This window comes from Megachile rotundata, chromosome 3 (assembly GCF_050947335.1).
Source record: "Megachile rotundata isolate GNS110a chromosome 3, iyMegRotu1, whole genome shotgun sequence".
NCBI lineage: Eukaryota > Metazoa > Arthropoda > Insecta > Hymenoptera > Megachilidae > Megachile > Megachile rotundata.
Genome location: NC_134985.1, coordinates 4,684,215 through 4,696,452, shown reverse-complemented (window position 1 = coordinate 4,696,452; position 12,238 = coordinate 4,684,215). Strand labels below are relative to the sequence as shown.

General features: G+C 34.8%; 1 protein-coding gene and 1 long non-coding RNA gene across 2 annotated transcripts; both read right to left on the bottom strand.

The window, feature by feature from the left end:
* Positions 1-324: 324 nt before the first annotated feature.
* Positions 325-10,977, bottom strand: LOC143264148 (uncharacterized). Its single transcript, XM_076529973.1, has 7 exons — positions 10,583-10,977; positions 3,569-3,688; positions 3,398-3,512; positions 3,070-3,331; positions 2,668-2,790; positions 564-696; positions 325-489 (listed from the first exon to the last, which is right to left on the bottom strand). Exons 2-7 carry the CDS (start codon positions 3,626-3,628, stop codon positions 439-441), a joined length of 744 nt encoding a protein of 247 aa, XP_076386088.1. The 5' UTR covers positions 3,629-3,688; positions 10,583-10,977; the 3' UTR covers positions 325-438.
* On the bottom strand, positions 2,003-2,614 carry LOC143264149 (uncharacterized). The gene is made up of 2 exons (XR_013037666.1): positions 2,338-2,614; positions 2,003-2,248 (listed from the first exon to the last, which is right to left on the bottom strand). It is a non-coding gene; the product is annotated as an uncharacterized LOC143264149 (long non-coding RNA).
* Positions 10,978-12,238: the final 1,261 nt, after the last annotated feature.

Below are 12,238 nucleotides of genomic sequence, written 5' to 3'. Positions count from 1 at the left end.
TAATGCATTAAAACGCAACATCTTTTCTTAGCAAATATTATTCCACTGTGTAGAGAGACTTCCGGGAATCCCTTGGTGAATGTCTTACTGATATTATTGATATTATTGAAATTTGATATTATTGAAATTTTTAGAGTTCTTTCTAGCTTATACTGTGTTTTGAATGCAGCCTCGTTATATCATGATGAATTTGTGTACATTGTGTCAAAAATATTAACCTATTTTAACTTTATAATGTATTTTTTTTTTATAGGAAAATAATTCATTTAATTCATATTCGATTTACTTTAGATTAACTAAAAAGCAGATTATTAGAAATTAATTTACTAATTTATGATTTGAAAATCATATTATGATGAAAAATCATATAACGCTTTATTATATAATATGACGCAATTGGGCATGTTGCAGAATCATAACTATACATTTAGATGATCATTATTGTAAGGATACCAGCACCGTAAAGTAGGATAATGACGTTTGAAAAAGCTGAAATAGGAAGATTTAGATTAAAATAAAATTAAGGGGTGAGTAATTTTTTAATAGAATTGATAATAACGTACCACCGAGAAACCTCGCAGTGATGCATCGAACATATTATAAAATTTGAAAGTAGACCCTTTATTGCTTCTTAGTATGACCATCTGTAGTAATTTCTGCGTGGCTACAGACGTTTTATACCAGCTGGTGTTGTATCTGTAAATATTAACAAATAATTATGTGATCGTTCGACTGTGACAAATTAATAAATTCTTAACGGATCATTTCAAAGTATAATTCATTTATGTACATTATACATCAACATAAGAATATCACATAAGGTGAAGTGGGGTAAGTTCGTACGCGAGGCAAGTGTATATACAGGCTATTTCTATTACAATATGAGCGAAATTTCTCCTTCTAGTATGTAGTAATGTACTACAAGTTGATGTGAGCTATTCGTCATAGATGGCGCACAAAAATACACGTATTTTCCTCAAATATATCTGGCATTTTATAGTAGATTTGTTAATAATTCTGATCTTGCCTCATTGCACATGAAATAAAGTTTCGAAGTATTTTTAACTTCAAGTTACGATCTTACCTCATTTTCGAGGAAAGTGCAGAGTAGTTCACATTTTAAACAATTTCCTATCAAAATCAAAATGTACCAGGAAAATTAAGGTCCTAGTTAATATTAATTAAATAGTAGTAATTGTGCAAAGCGTTCGATATCGACAGCGTTAAGTATTTACATAGCAGACTGGAAATACTTACGTTTAAATACCAACTTTACAAAAACCAGTCTACATTTACCCCACTTCACCTTACATGTACAAGGCGAAAAGTGAAAAATTGCGAATTAGAAACAAAAGAAAGATGACAAAAACACTGCGTGATTAACAGCTGCTTGGTTACAGCCGTTACTCACGTTTACGTTAGTGCGTGTAGACCCTGAGTGAGTGTGTGTCCGTGTGAGGGTGTGATTGCTGTCGAAACGGCAAGCGAAGCGAGTATTTCATGAAACGTTCGCAGTTTCAACGAATACCGAAAACGTGCGAATCGTTTAAAAATTAAGATCGAGAAAGTTCGGTCGCCACGCAAATAAAAGCACGCAACCGTGGCGCGGCGCGACGAATCAGAGTTCAACGAGTCATGAGCGAACGGGATTACGATTACGAGTACAATTACTATTTGCGACGATATTCGCATATGCTTCACGCTAAACTTTTCGTTCATGTCATTCAGAATTTTCATTGTAGAACGCTGTAAATTTTCGACCACGTGTTTGATAAGACAATTCGTAGAAAATTGAATTTATTACATTAGTGTCTTCTAAATAAAATTAGAATATTATACTTTTGTTACAAATAAAAGTATTTAATCATAAAGCGTAGAGCGTACATAGAAATTCGATCCGGCGTGGAATGTATTAAAAGTGAAAATGTGATAATAAAATGAAAAAATAATTTCAAAATATGAAGGATAATAGAGTTTGTGTTGATAAAATTAATGACAATAGTTGGAAGAACAATGTGAATCATTCCAATTATTATTTGCTACCGACTATACAGTAAGTTATGGTGCGAAATTCTGTATACATATAACATCAAAACATGTACATGCTCATAGAAATGTTGGCAGCACCGTCTATCGCATACTGAATCGTAAAATTGATCAAAAACATGTATTGTACTACAGCAGCGAATAATAGTACGTATAACAGTATTTCTCCAGCATTTACCAACCGGTGTACCGGTTGAGACAGCTGAAATAAATAACGAAATTCAGTGACCCTATAATTCTCGTTCCTGCAATTGTTTATTTCAGATAATATTCCCGACATAAATTACTCACGAAAAATAAATTTATGCTCAGAGAAATTACCCCCAGTATTATTAGAGGAGTATACGATAATTTCATATAGTCGTTAAAATCACTGCAAAACCTTCAAAACCGATAGTATCAATTAAAAAAAGTACGATCATAAATTTAAGAAATGAACTGAGTTAGTAGTTTACATTGATTGCGTGAAAAATATACACAATTACTTGATACCATTCGCAATGAAAATGTATTGACTATTTAAAATTTAAATTCTGCCTATTCTAAATTAAATTTCCTGTAAATTACGTAATTCACTAAAAATATTAGAATTTGCTAAGGTGAGCGTGAAAAAGTACATACCGAATTACTTCTTCGTGCATAATCACAGTTTTAATTAAGTAACTGATATTCTTATTATTCGTATGTTTGCGTGGAATGCAAGTGTTAGTTACTTCGATGAAAATGGCTGCTTGGAAATGATAACTGAAAACAATGATAAATAACTCGATTAGATGAACAGTATAATACCCGCCAATGGTGGTATACCGCCTATTCAGATATAAACAGAGTCTTCTTATTAGATATGAAGTGCATCTTCCTTGAAGAAATTCTTATAGTTAATTATTCCTTTACAATACCTTCAACTATTTAATAATCTATGTATGTATCAATTTAAATGAAATATTCCATATATAAATACTATACATATACATATTTAGTTATGAATTATGTTTATCTGATTAATTAACCACATAATATTACCTAGTAACTTCAAACAAACTGGCGGTATGTAAGCAGATCATAATCGTTAATGATTCTGTTCCTATATATGTAACTGCAAATACCACCGTCCATAAATAGTAAACAATAATAGCGGGAATAGGATGTCTCTCTTTATCGAAAAAAAGTTCCGCATCTGTTGGAGACTTTATTGGACGAGATTCATTGAGGGGCGCAATTTTATCCAAAATAATAGGTGAGAAGTGATATAACAACATTATGGCACCCACCGGGTAGGTAAATGCTGCAAAGTATATGTCATGTTCATTTTTGTACTTCCGAAGTTACGAACCTTGAAATTTTTATTTACATGCAAAAAGTATTGACAGCTGTTTTCCCAAAGAGTTGTACTTCTGCATAATTTGAAGTACCACGTCGTTGTTCGTTTGCCAATGGAATTTAATTCGATCTATAAAGCCTTTTACCTACGTTATACGGTGTTGTTTTTATTTGTAACTTGCTGCTAGATTTTGTAACTTACTATATTAGCTTGATACCAAATTGCATGATATTTTACAAGTGAGCCCATGGATATAGTCATAAGCGTCAGGTTCCTTAACACTCGATGTAACGTCAATTCCACGGTGATAAAGGCTAGAAACTAAATCGTTTAATTATACCGTCAATTGTTACCTCCATTGAGTTAAAAACACAATATATATAGTTAATTTGCAATAAAACGGAAAAATCAGTATTTTGTAAAATCGTTACACGAAATAATGGTATCGTGTGCGAAACAAAACCTGTGTATGTTTCGAAATTATATTTTATGAGAACTTAAAAGACACACATACAAATTTTGTCTGCTTGATAATAATTAAATTAAATAAATCTCTTATCGGATGCATAACAAATTTGATTGTTGAAAATGGTCATTTTGTTGATTCTTCACTAATTGTAAATGTTGGTTCTTACAAGTTGCCGATTAAGGGAGGAAATACATTTATGTCCGCAAAATTTGCGGAATATTCGCGAATTTTTCTGCACAGAAAAAAGTAGTGGTATATTTTAGGAACTTAGATACATATTAACATGTATATTAAGGAACGAAAACATATTTTTTTTAAGTTTGTCTTATTGATGTATTAGGGTAGCAGATCTGAGGGAAAGTGAGCAAATGGTATGACGCGTAGCATCCTCTGTATCTTTTCGAAACAAAAGAAACTGAATTAACTTATTCATATCCATAGTTGTTAATTGAACCTAAATACAACTAAAAAATTTGAAAATTATGAGATTTATATGCCTTGGAAGATAAAGTTCACTTTTTACAAGTTTTTTTTTGATACATTTTTTATATCTTTTGCAATAAAAACGTACTTGTTCTAAAAATTATTAGGTTGTTTTTAATTAAAAAAATTATTAGGGTATTTTTTTTTTCTTAAAATTATTTTATTTCACGCTTTTTAGTGGAATGAGGGGAATTGTATAGGATACTGTGAGACAGTTCTTCCGGGCTTTTTTTTTTGTCTGCGTAAATGCCATGAACATAATTAAGTAAAAGACAACATAGATATTCGTTTTTCAATTTTTTTTTTTTTCGTTAATATCTCGAAAACTAAAGCTTTCCGTCAGTTATACATAAGGAAAAGGTTGTCCAGAACCATGCCACTGACAGCATATTAAAAGGACATTAAAATCGTTCGAAGTTGATTTCAAAAGTTAATAACAATTTTTCGCAAATATCTCGAAAACTAAACCTTTCCGCGAAATTTGTATATGAACAAAATTGTTCAGAATCATGTCCGTGATAAGATATTAAAAGCGCACTAAAATCGAGAAAAGTTTATTTCAAAAGTTGCCGATTGTTTTGCAATAACAATACTTTGCAATTAAAAAATGAAAAATTTTTTTATAATGGTACCAATGGGGAGTCAGAACCTACCAGATGCAAAAGGTTCTGTTCCGATCGGTCCACCCAGCTAGGCGTAATCGGTGAACATACATAGAAAGAAAAAAAAAAAATATACTGATCGAATTGAGTAACCTCCTCCTTTTTCGAAGTCGGTTAAAAAGAATAAAATAAGCGATGGGTTATTAATGAATACATTTCCCTTCCTCCATTATATTAGAAAAAGTTCATGGATGCATGAATTAATAAATTAACAAGCTGATAGTCGGTACCTGTGCAAGTATAGAAAACCAAATACTAATGCTGATGAAAATATTTTTAAATAATCGGAATTTTTTGCTTCCGTAGGGCCAAAGTCCTAACACTGACAGAAAAGAGACACAGAGTTTATTGCAGCCACTCAGTTCGACCATCGCAAGTGTCGGCTTAAACACAACTGATTTCCGAGTTACTTATGCACCCTCTGTTTTCCGTAGCTCTCCAAGAACATCACATTTTCAAAGAATATTTTCATAAAATGTTGTAAGAAATTTTTTGCCGGAGTAAAATGATTGACAGGTTCTACGATTTTAGAATTATTTATTCATATTTAGGAAGGGTGCGAATAAATCGATTGATATCTATAGCCTGACTTTGTATAGTGGGTCATTAAAAAAATTATTGGCTGCAAGAAATCGTAAAAGAAGAAACTTTTTCGAATAATGTTGATAATTTATATTCCTACGAAGTAAGTCCACGAGGGAGAATATTGTTCGATCGCCTTCAGTCGGTTTACTTCCTTCGAAGAGAGTAGACGTGTTCAGCAGCACACAAGAGTCAGTAGTGGAAAGTTGTAAAGTCCGGTGGACGTGACAGAAATTGGTGAATTTACATTTCTTTACAATTATGTATCCAATGTCAAATTTGAAAATTCTATTACGGATGTATGAAATTGATAGAATAAATTGTGAAATTAATGAGGCGCACATATTTCGCACTAAAATATGGTAACTAAATAAACTAGGACGTTGTTATTATCATAAAATGAAAGGTAATAATAAATAGTATGGTAGCTATGGTAGGAATTGCACAGGGTACGGAGTTGTTAAAAACAAGATTTATTGAAAAGATTAGAACGTCCAGCAAGGAAAATGTTGGTTATATTGTTAACGGATATAGCAGATTTGCAGGAGACAGTTGAATTTTGAAGGAAAAACCAGAAAGTCACACAGCGGTTGTCAAATTAAACATATACGAGGTCTGTCCCAAAAGTATCCGACCTTCCTTCATATTTCCCTGCTGGTGTTATCCTGCGTCATCGGGCTGGTGGCATCCTTCGAAGTAGTCCCCATTTGATTGTAGAATACGCTGTCAACGACCTTTTCACTTATGGAAACAGTCCTGAAACTCGTTTTTCGGAATAGCATCTACAGTGTTCGTCGTATTAGTTTCGACCGTTTCTTTATCGTCGAATCGATATCCTTTGAGTGGCATTGTCAATCTTAGAAACAACCAAAAATTGCAGGGAGCTACATCAAGACTGTACGGAGGCTGGCGGAGCTGTATAACTTTGTGCTTCGTCAAATATTGCTGCACAAGATTCCATGCATGCGCTGGCGCGACATCGTGATTGTTCGGTCGCGAACCGAGACCTTTGTCGCGACTAAGGAATTTATTGCAGGGTTCAAGTGGTTTGGCGCGTGGACCGCCGTGAGTAGTTTATACCTCGAAATACGGGTCACTGAGGACCCTTTTGTCTATCAAATCCTATCCGAACCAGTCTTACCGTAAACATGTGCTTGCCATAAATCAGCTAACAGCTATACCTCTTTTTTGTGCACAGTTTTAACAAACGAAAGCATAGAGTGATTCTTAACTGTCACCTTCGGAGACGCGAGGGTGTTCAGGCGATTTCTTCTACAAAAACACAGTCAGTCGAACGTTGAGTCTTGTGCGGTTCAGATTGAGAGTCAAGCAGTTCCGCGTAACGTAACGTAGAATAACCATTGCAGGGTGGTTCGAAGATCAATCATAACACTATTCGAGCGGGACCCTACACTCCTCGAATAGATCATCGTGAATAATCTCATACAACGTGGATTATAACACGAATCGAAACAACCTTGAGCGAGACCTTGTGCTCCTCAAATCAAATCAAACAACATTGAGCGAGACCCTGTGCTCCCCAAATCAAATCAATAATCAAACTCAACAATATACACAACGTATACTTATTTACTCACACTTTCACCGTATAATCATTAACAAATACATATTGTGCAAGGGGTTTTTTTATGCCGCAAGGCTTTTTCCCCTAACTCGAATCATTCGAGCCAATAAACTATCATGATTTTTGAGGCTTAATTACGTCTAAATAATTTTTATTTACCCTCTTCCTCAATGAAATTCATCCATTCTTTTGAAACACGAAATTTCTCCATGTTGGAAAGATTTCGAGGTCGCAGTGATGAAGAAGCCAATCACCGTTTGACCAAAACTGAGGCCGTTTTCTTCTAATTGCGTCACGTAATCTTTTCATAACTTGAAGATAATATTATGCTTTTGTTGATTGTCTGACCTCTAGGAGCATATTCGTGGTGTACAACACCCTCATAATTAAAAAGAACAATATGCAACGACTTGATATCGCTCCGACTTTGGCGTGCTTTTTTTTCGGTCGTGGCTTCGACGACAGCTTCCACTGTGAAGATTGTCGTTTTATTTCGGGATCATAAACATACACCCCAGATTCATCACCAGTTATAATCTTTTTTAGCAGGTTTTCATCACCATTAACCATTTAAAACATTATATAGTGCCGCCAAAATAGAAGATCGCGATAGAAGGCAGCCCTCCATAGTCGTGTTCCTTGAGAATTCGTGGGCCTCCCTCATGCGCCGAGGAAGGACCACCGTAGGGGTTTTATTGGGTAAAAATCCCACATAACCCCGCGCCCTCCCCCAAGGATGCGGGGTATCGTTCGAAGATTTCCCCCGTAAAAAAAAAATCGTCATCATCAGTGAAAAATAACACATAAAGGGAAAAATTTGTTTATTTCCAGGAGTAAAGTGCCCTTAAAAAAATTATTCTGACAAAAATTAAAGATGTTCCAGATTGTTCTGTGCTCATTTGATATTGTTCTCCAGTTTGATGCCGCTATCACGCCGTTATAGGTCAAAAATGTCAAAAAAAGGGGAAAAATTTGTTCTGGTAAAAATCAAAGTTGTTCCAGGTTGTTACGTTAATTACACTGTTCAACACAAATTTTGTTTTTTAATACCCATTGGGTGATCCTTGTAGAGTTTCTCGTCCTGAACAAGAATCCGAAAACCGAATTGCTCTATCACCTTCAGTTTTTGAAAAACACGAGCTTTTGTAAAAACACGTGTTTTGGGTAGAAAATGCGATATTGCGAGAAAACTAAAAAAGTTAGGATATTCAAATTAGTTTTAGAAGATAGAGGAGAGTGTTCCGATTAAATTGTTATATATATTTGTTATATTGCGTAATTCTAAGTGGGTGTAAATATTGATGAAAGTTTAAAAAACGGCCGTGGTACGCATTTCCTACGTATTATTTTTGCATTTTTAGAAAAAATTATTTGTCTAGCGCGAATTCGCTATACAGTATCGAATTCTATAGACATTTCTGATTAAGAAACTATACGGGGTAAGTGTTGTAGCTGTATGCAATTCCAGTAAATCGAAAAAATATCTGCCGGGAGCACGCACGCGGCGTTTTGCCGCCAGGCGGCGATAGCTCGCTCTCCTCGCCAAGTCAGTGCCGTAGCTACGCGCAATCAACATCAATGATGGGGCTTAATATACATCCACTTTTTATATTTACATTTATTTTTTTTTAATATTATTATTTCATAATTATTATTATTCATATTTTGTTATTATTCGTTATTATTTTTAGCTACCAACGATACAATTATAAAATATTATAACTCAAAATTTTTAAATCAAATGATTGAAGACAGTTTTGAAATCTGTTTATAATATAGAAAAAACAGATTTCAAAACTGTCTTCAATCATTGATTTTAAAATTTTGAGTTATAATATTTTATAATTGTATCGTTGGTAGCTAAAAATAATAACGAATAATAACAAAATATGAATAATAATAATTATGAAATAATAATATTAAAAAAAAATAAATGTAAATATAAAAAGTGGATGTATATTAAGCCCCATCATTGATGTTGATTGCGCGTAGCTACGGCACTGACTTGGCGAGGAGAGCGAGCTATCGCCGCCTGGCGGCAAAACGCCGCGTGCGTGCTCCCGGCAGATATTTTTTCGATTTACTGGAATTGCATACAGCTACAACACTTACCCCGTATAGTTTCTTAATCAGAAATGTCTATAGAATTCGATACTGTATAGCGAATTCGCGCTAGACAAATAATTTTTTCTAAAAATGCAAAAATAATACGTAGGAAATGCGTACCACGGCCGTTTTTTAAACTTTCATCAATATTTACACCCACTTAGAATTACGCAATATAACAAATATATATAACAATTTAATCGGAACACTCTCCTCTATCTTCTAAAACTAATTTGAATATCCTAACTTTTTTAGTTTTCTCGCAATATCGCATTTTCTACCCAAAACACGTGTTTTTACAAAAGCTCGTGTTTTTCAAAAACTGAAGGTGATAGAGCAATTCGGTTTTCGGATTCTTGTTCAGGACGAGAAACTCTACAAGGATCACCCAATGGGTATTGCAAAACATAAAAAAAGTTTAAATTTGTTGGACAGTGTTATTAGATCAAATATGCAATTTGGTGTTTAGAAAATGGTAATAATACCCGAAGATATAAGAATACTCTTTCCGCGCTCGACATCGTTTTTTTTATTATTATATATCTTTGTAAATACTTTGTTTGGGAAATTATTACTTTGGAACAATATTTGGTACAAGTAGAACAATCTGAAACAACCATAAAAAATTTGATTTTCGAAAAATGGGGTGCTAGACAAAAAAACTGTTTTTTTTTCTTTCATTTTTATCAAAATAATTAGTACGAAACTTTTTCTTCTGGAACAATTTAGAACAAGTAACAATTTAGAACAACTCGTGTAGGTCCCTGAAATGGGGGGCAGCTGACATGATTCTAAGCAAGATTTCCCTTTGCAAAAATCAGGTTTGAAGCGTTGTTTTTGAGTTATTAACGAAAAACACGGACCAATCAGAGCGCCGGGATTACGCGTCCCGAGAAGCGGGAGCGAAAGCTTCGAGCCGGTCGCCGGAGTGCGAGCGCGGTCAACTGACAATGAGTTTTCCTCGGAACTGTCTTAACGTCTGATAAGAAGTCTTTACATCGAAACTCAGTTAAATAACGAACAGAATAATTAAAAGTAATGTTCATTTATTCATTCCTCATGAAGGAGGATCTGAATTAGTTATGTGTAATTGACACAAAGTATAAAATGGAATTTATTGAATACTGCAATTCGTTATCGACAAGAAATGGCATTGAATATCGAAATTTTTTTGTTTTATTTCCGACAATAATATTGGCAAACGAATTTACATATTTTAATAGGAAATACTTATTCTGTTTGTGATAAAAAAGAGTTTCAATGTGAGATCTAACAAATGTATTAACGTCTCTACTAATTTACAGGAAATTTATTAAAATAGGACTCACCCATTCTTTGAAAATAATCCTGTTTGTTAATAATCCGTGAGTGAAAGTGATGGGGTAATTGCCACTGGGTCGTCCTGCGGATGTTGACCTGTCGCAGACATTGGCACCTTATAACACAGCTGGTGGCACTCACAGGTCACTGCACTGTCTTTGTTTCAAAACACTTTTGTTTTCACTTTCACTTTCTGGAGAATCCCTGGTAAAAGGTATTGTCCCTCCCGATGCCTCCGAGAGGGTCTGAAAGGCGCCAATTATTTTAATATTGTCCTGGACTGCTCCTATGATTAATAATGATCCCCCAAGATCCATGTTGAAAATTGCAGGTGCTGTGAAAAGTCCTCAGAATTTAGATTATGCGGCCGTATAAACTTATACGGGTGCATCTCGTTCTCTCAAAGAATTCGATGTACTGCGGAGCGATGCATACTGAAATAAAATACAGAAATGTATTAATAAATGAAGAAGGATACTTTAATATTAACGTTTAAATACTATTAACATTACTTACCCTAAATGGCGAGCGACGTTTCCTATGCTTAGCGTTCCATCTTCATGGAACTCTTCGATTACCTCGCGTTCCTTTTGCACTCGACGTAAATATAAAAAATATAAAATTCTACGTTAGTCCTTTGCAGAGACATTTCGATGGTTACTGTCCGGCAGCTCTCACGAAAATGCTCACGGGTCAAACATAGTTTTCTTTCCAAAACACACTCAGCCTTTCCCTACCCCATGGCTAGATATTTTAACAAAAGTGTACATATTGTTTAAACGACTTCCCCGAGTCTGATTGCCATTTTTGAACGTCCCCACGGCTTTTTCGGAACAATCAATTATACGACAGCCGATAGCTGCGAGACTCGAATTCACCTGGATTGCCCATTGTCCCGTTTAGGCTTGATCGTGCAATAAATTGTGCGAAAGCGAACTAACGAAAAGCTAATTAGCTTAGATGACCCTTTTTACCAGACATTGAACATTCTGGTATAGCACGTAGCAGCAGCCGTTTTACAAAACAACGTTCGGAGCCGTAAAACGGTCCATTTCTCGTACCGACTGCTTTGTACTTTCGTGCTATATGGCCAGGTACTGACGAACGGTATGTGAGCACTGAACAGAAAACCGTGTGCAATACCAAAATGTTATTTTGGTATTTTGACTATTTGAACTCGTTGCTTTGGATACCACAGGAATAGTTCGAGAAATGCTACTAGCATCCGCAACAGTAGCATTTTCAAATCTCATTTGTTTTGGGCAGTTATATTGTTTATGCCCATATCGGCCGCATGAAAAACATTTGTTTCAAGAATCACAATCACGTTTGTGCGGCATTTGGGATTCTGAATTACGACCACTTACTCCACGTGGCCGTGCACTACTTGACGTCGCTGATTTTATGTAGCTGGAAAAGAAATTTACCAAATCATCAGGAGTTAATTTTGCATTTGTAGCGGTTGCCCAGATTTAAGGATCAGTTATTCCTCGTATAATTATGGCTACAATCAGTTCGTCACTTAAACCCGTCACAATCTGCAGACGTAGTAGTGATCGACGTGCATACTCCGCATAAGTGGAGTAATGATTGACCTTTATCACGTCGAACAGTATATTTGCAACGTCAATTCTTCGCGGACATAATGCTGCAAAATCTTTCTT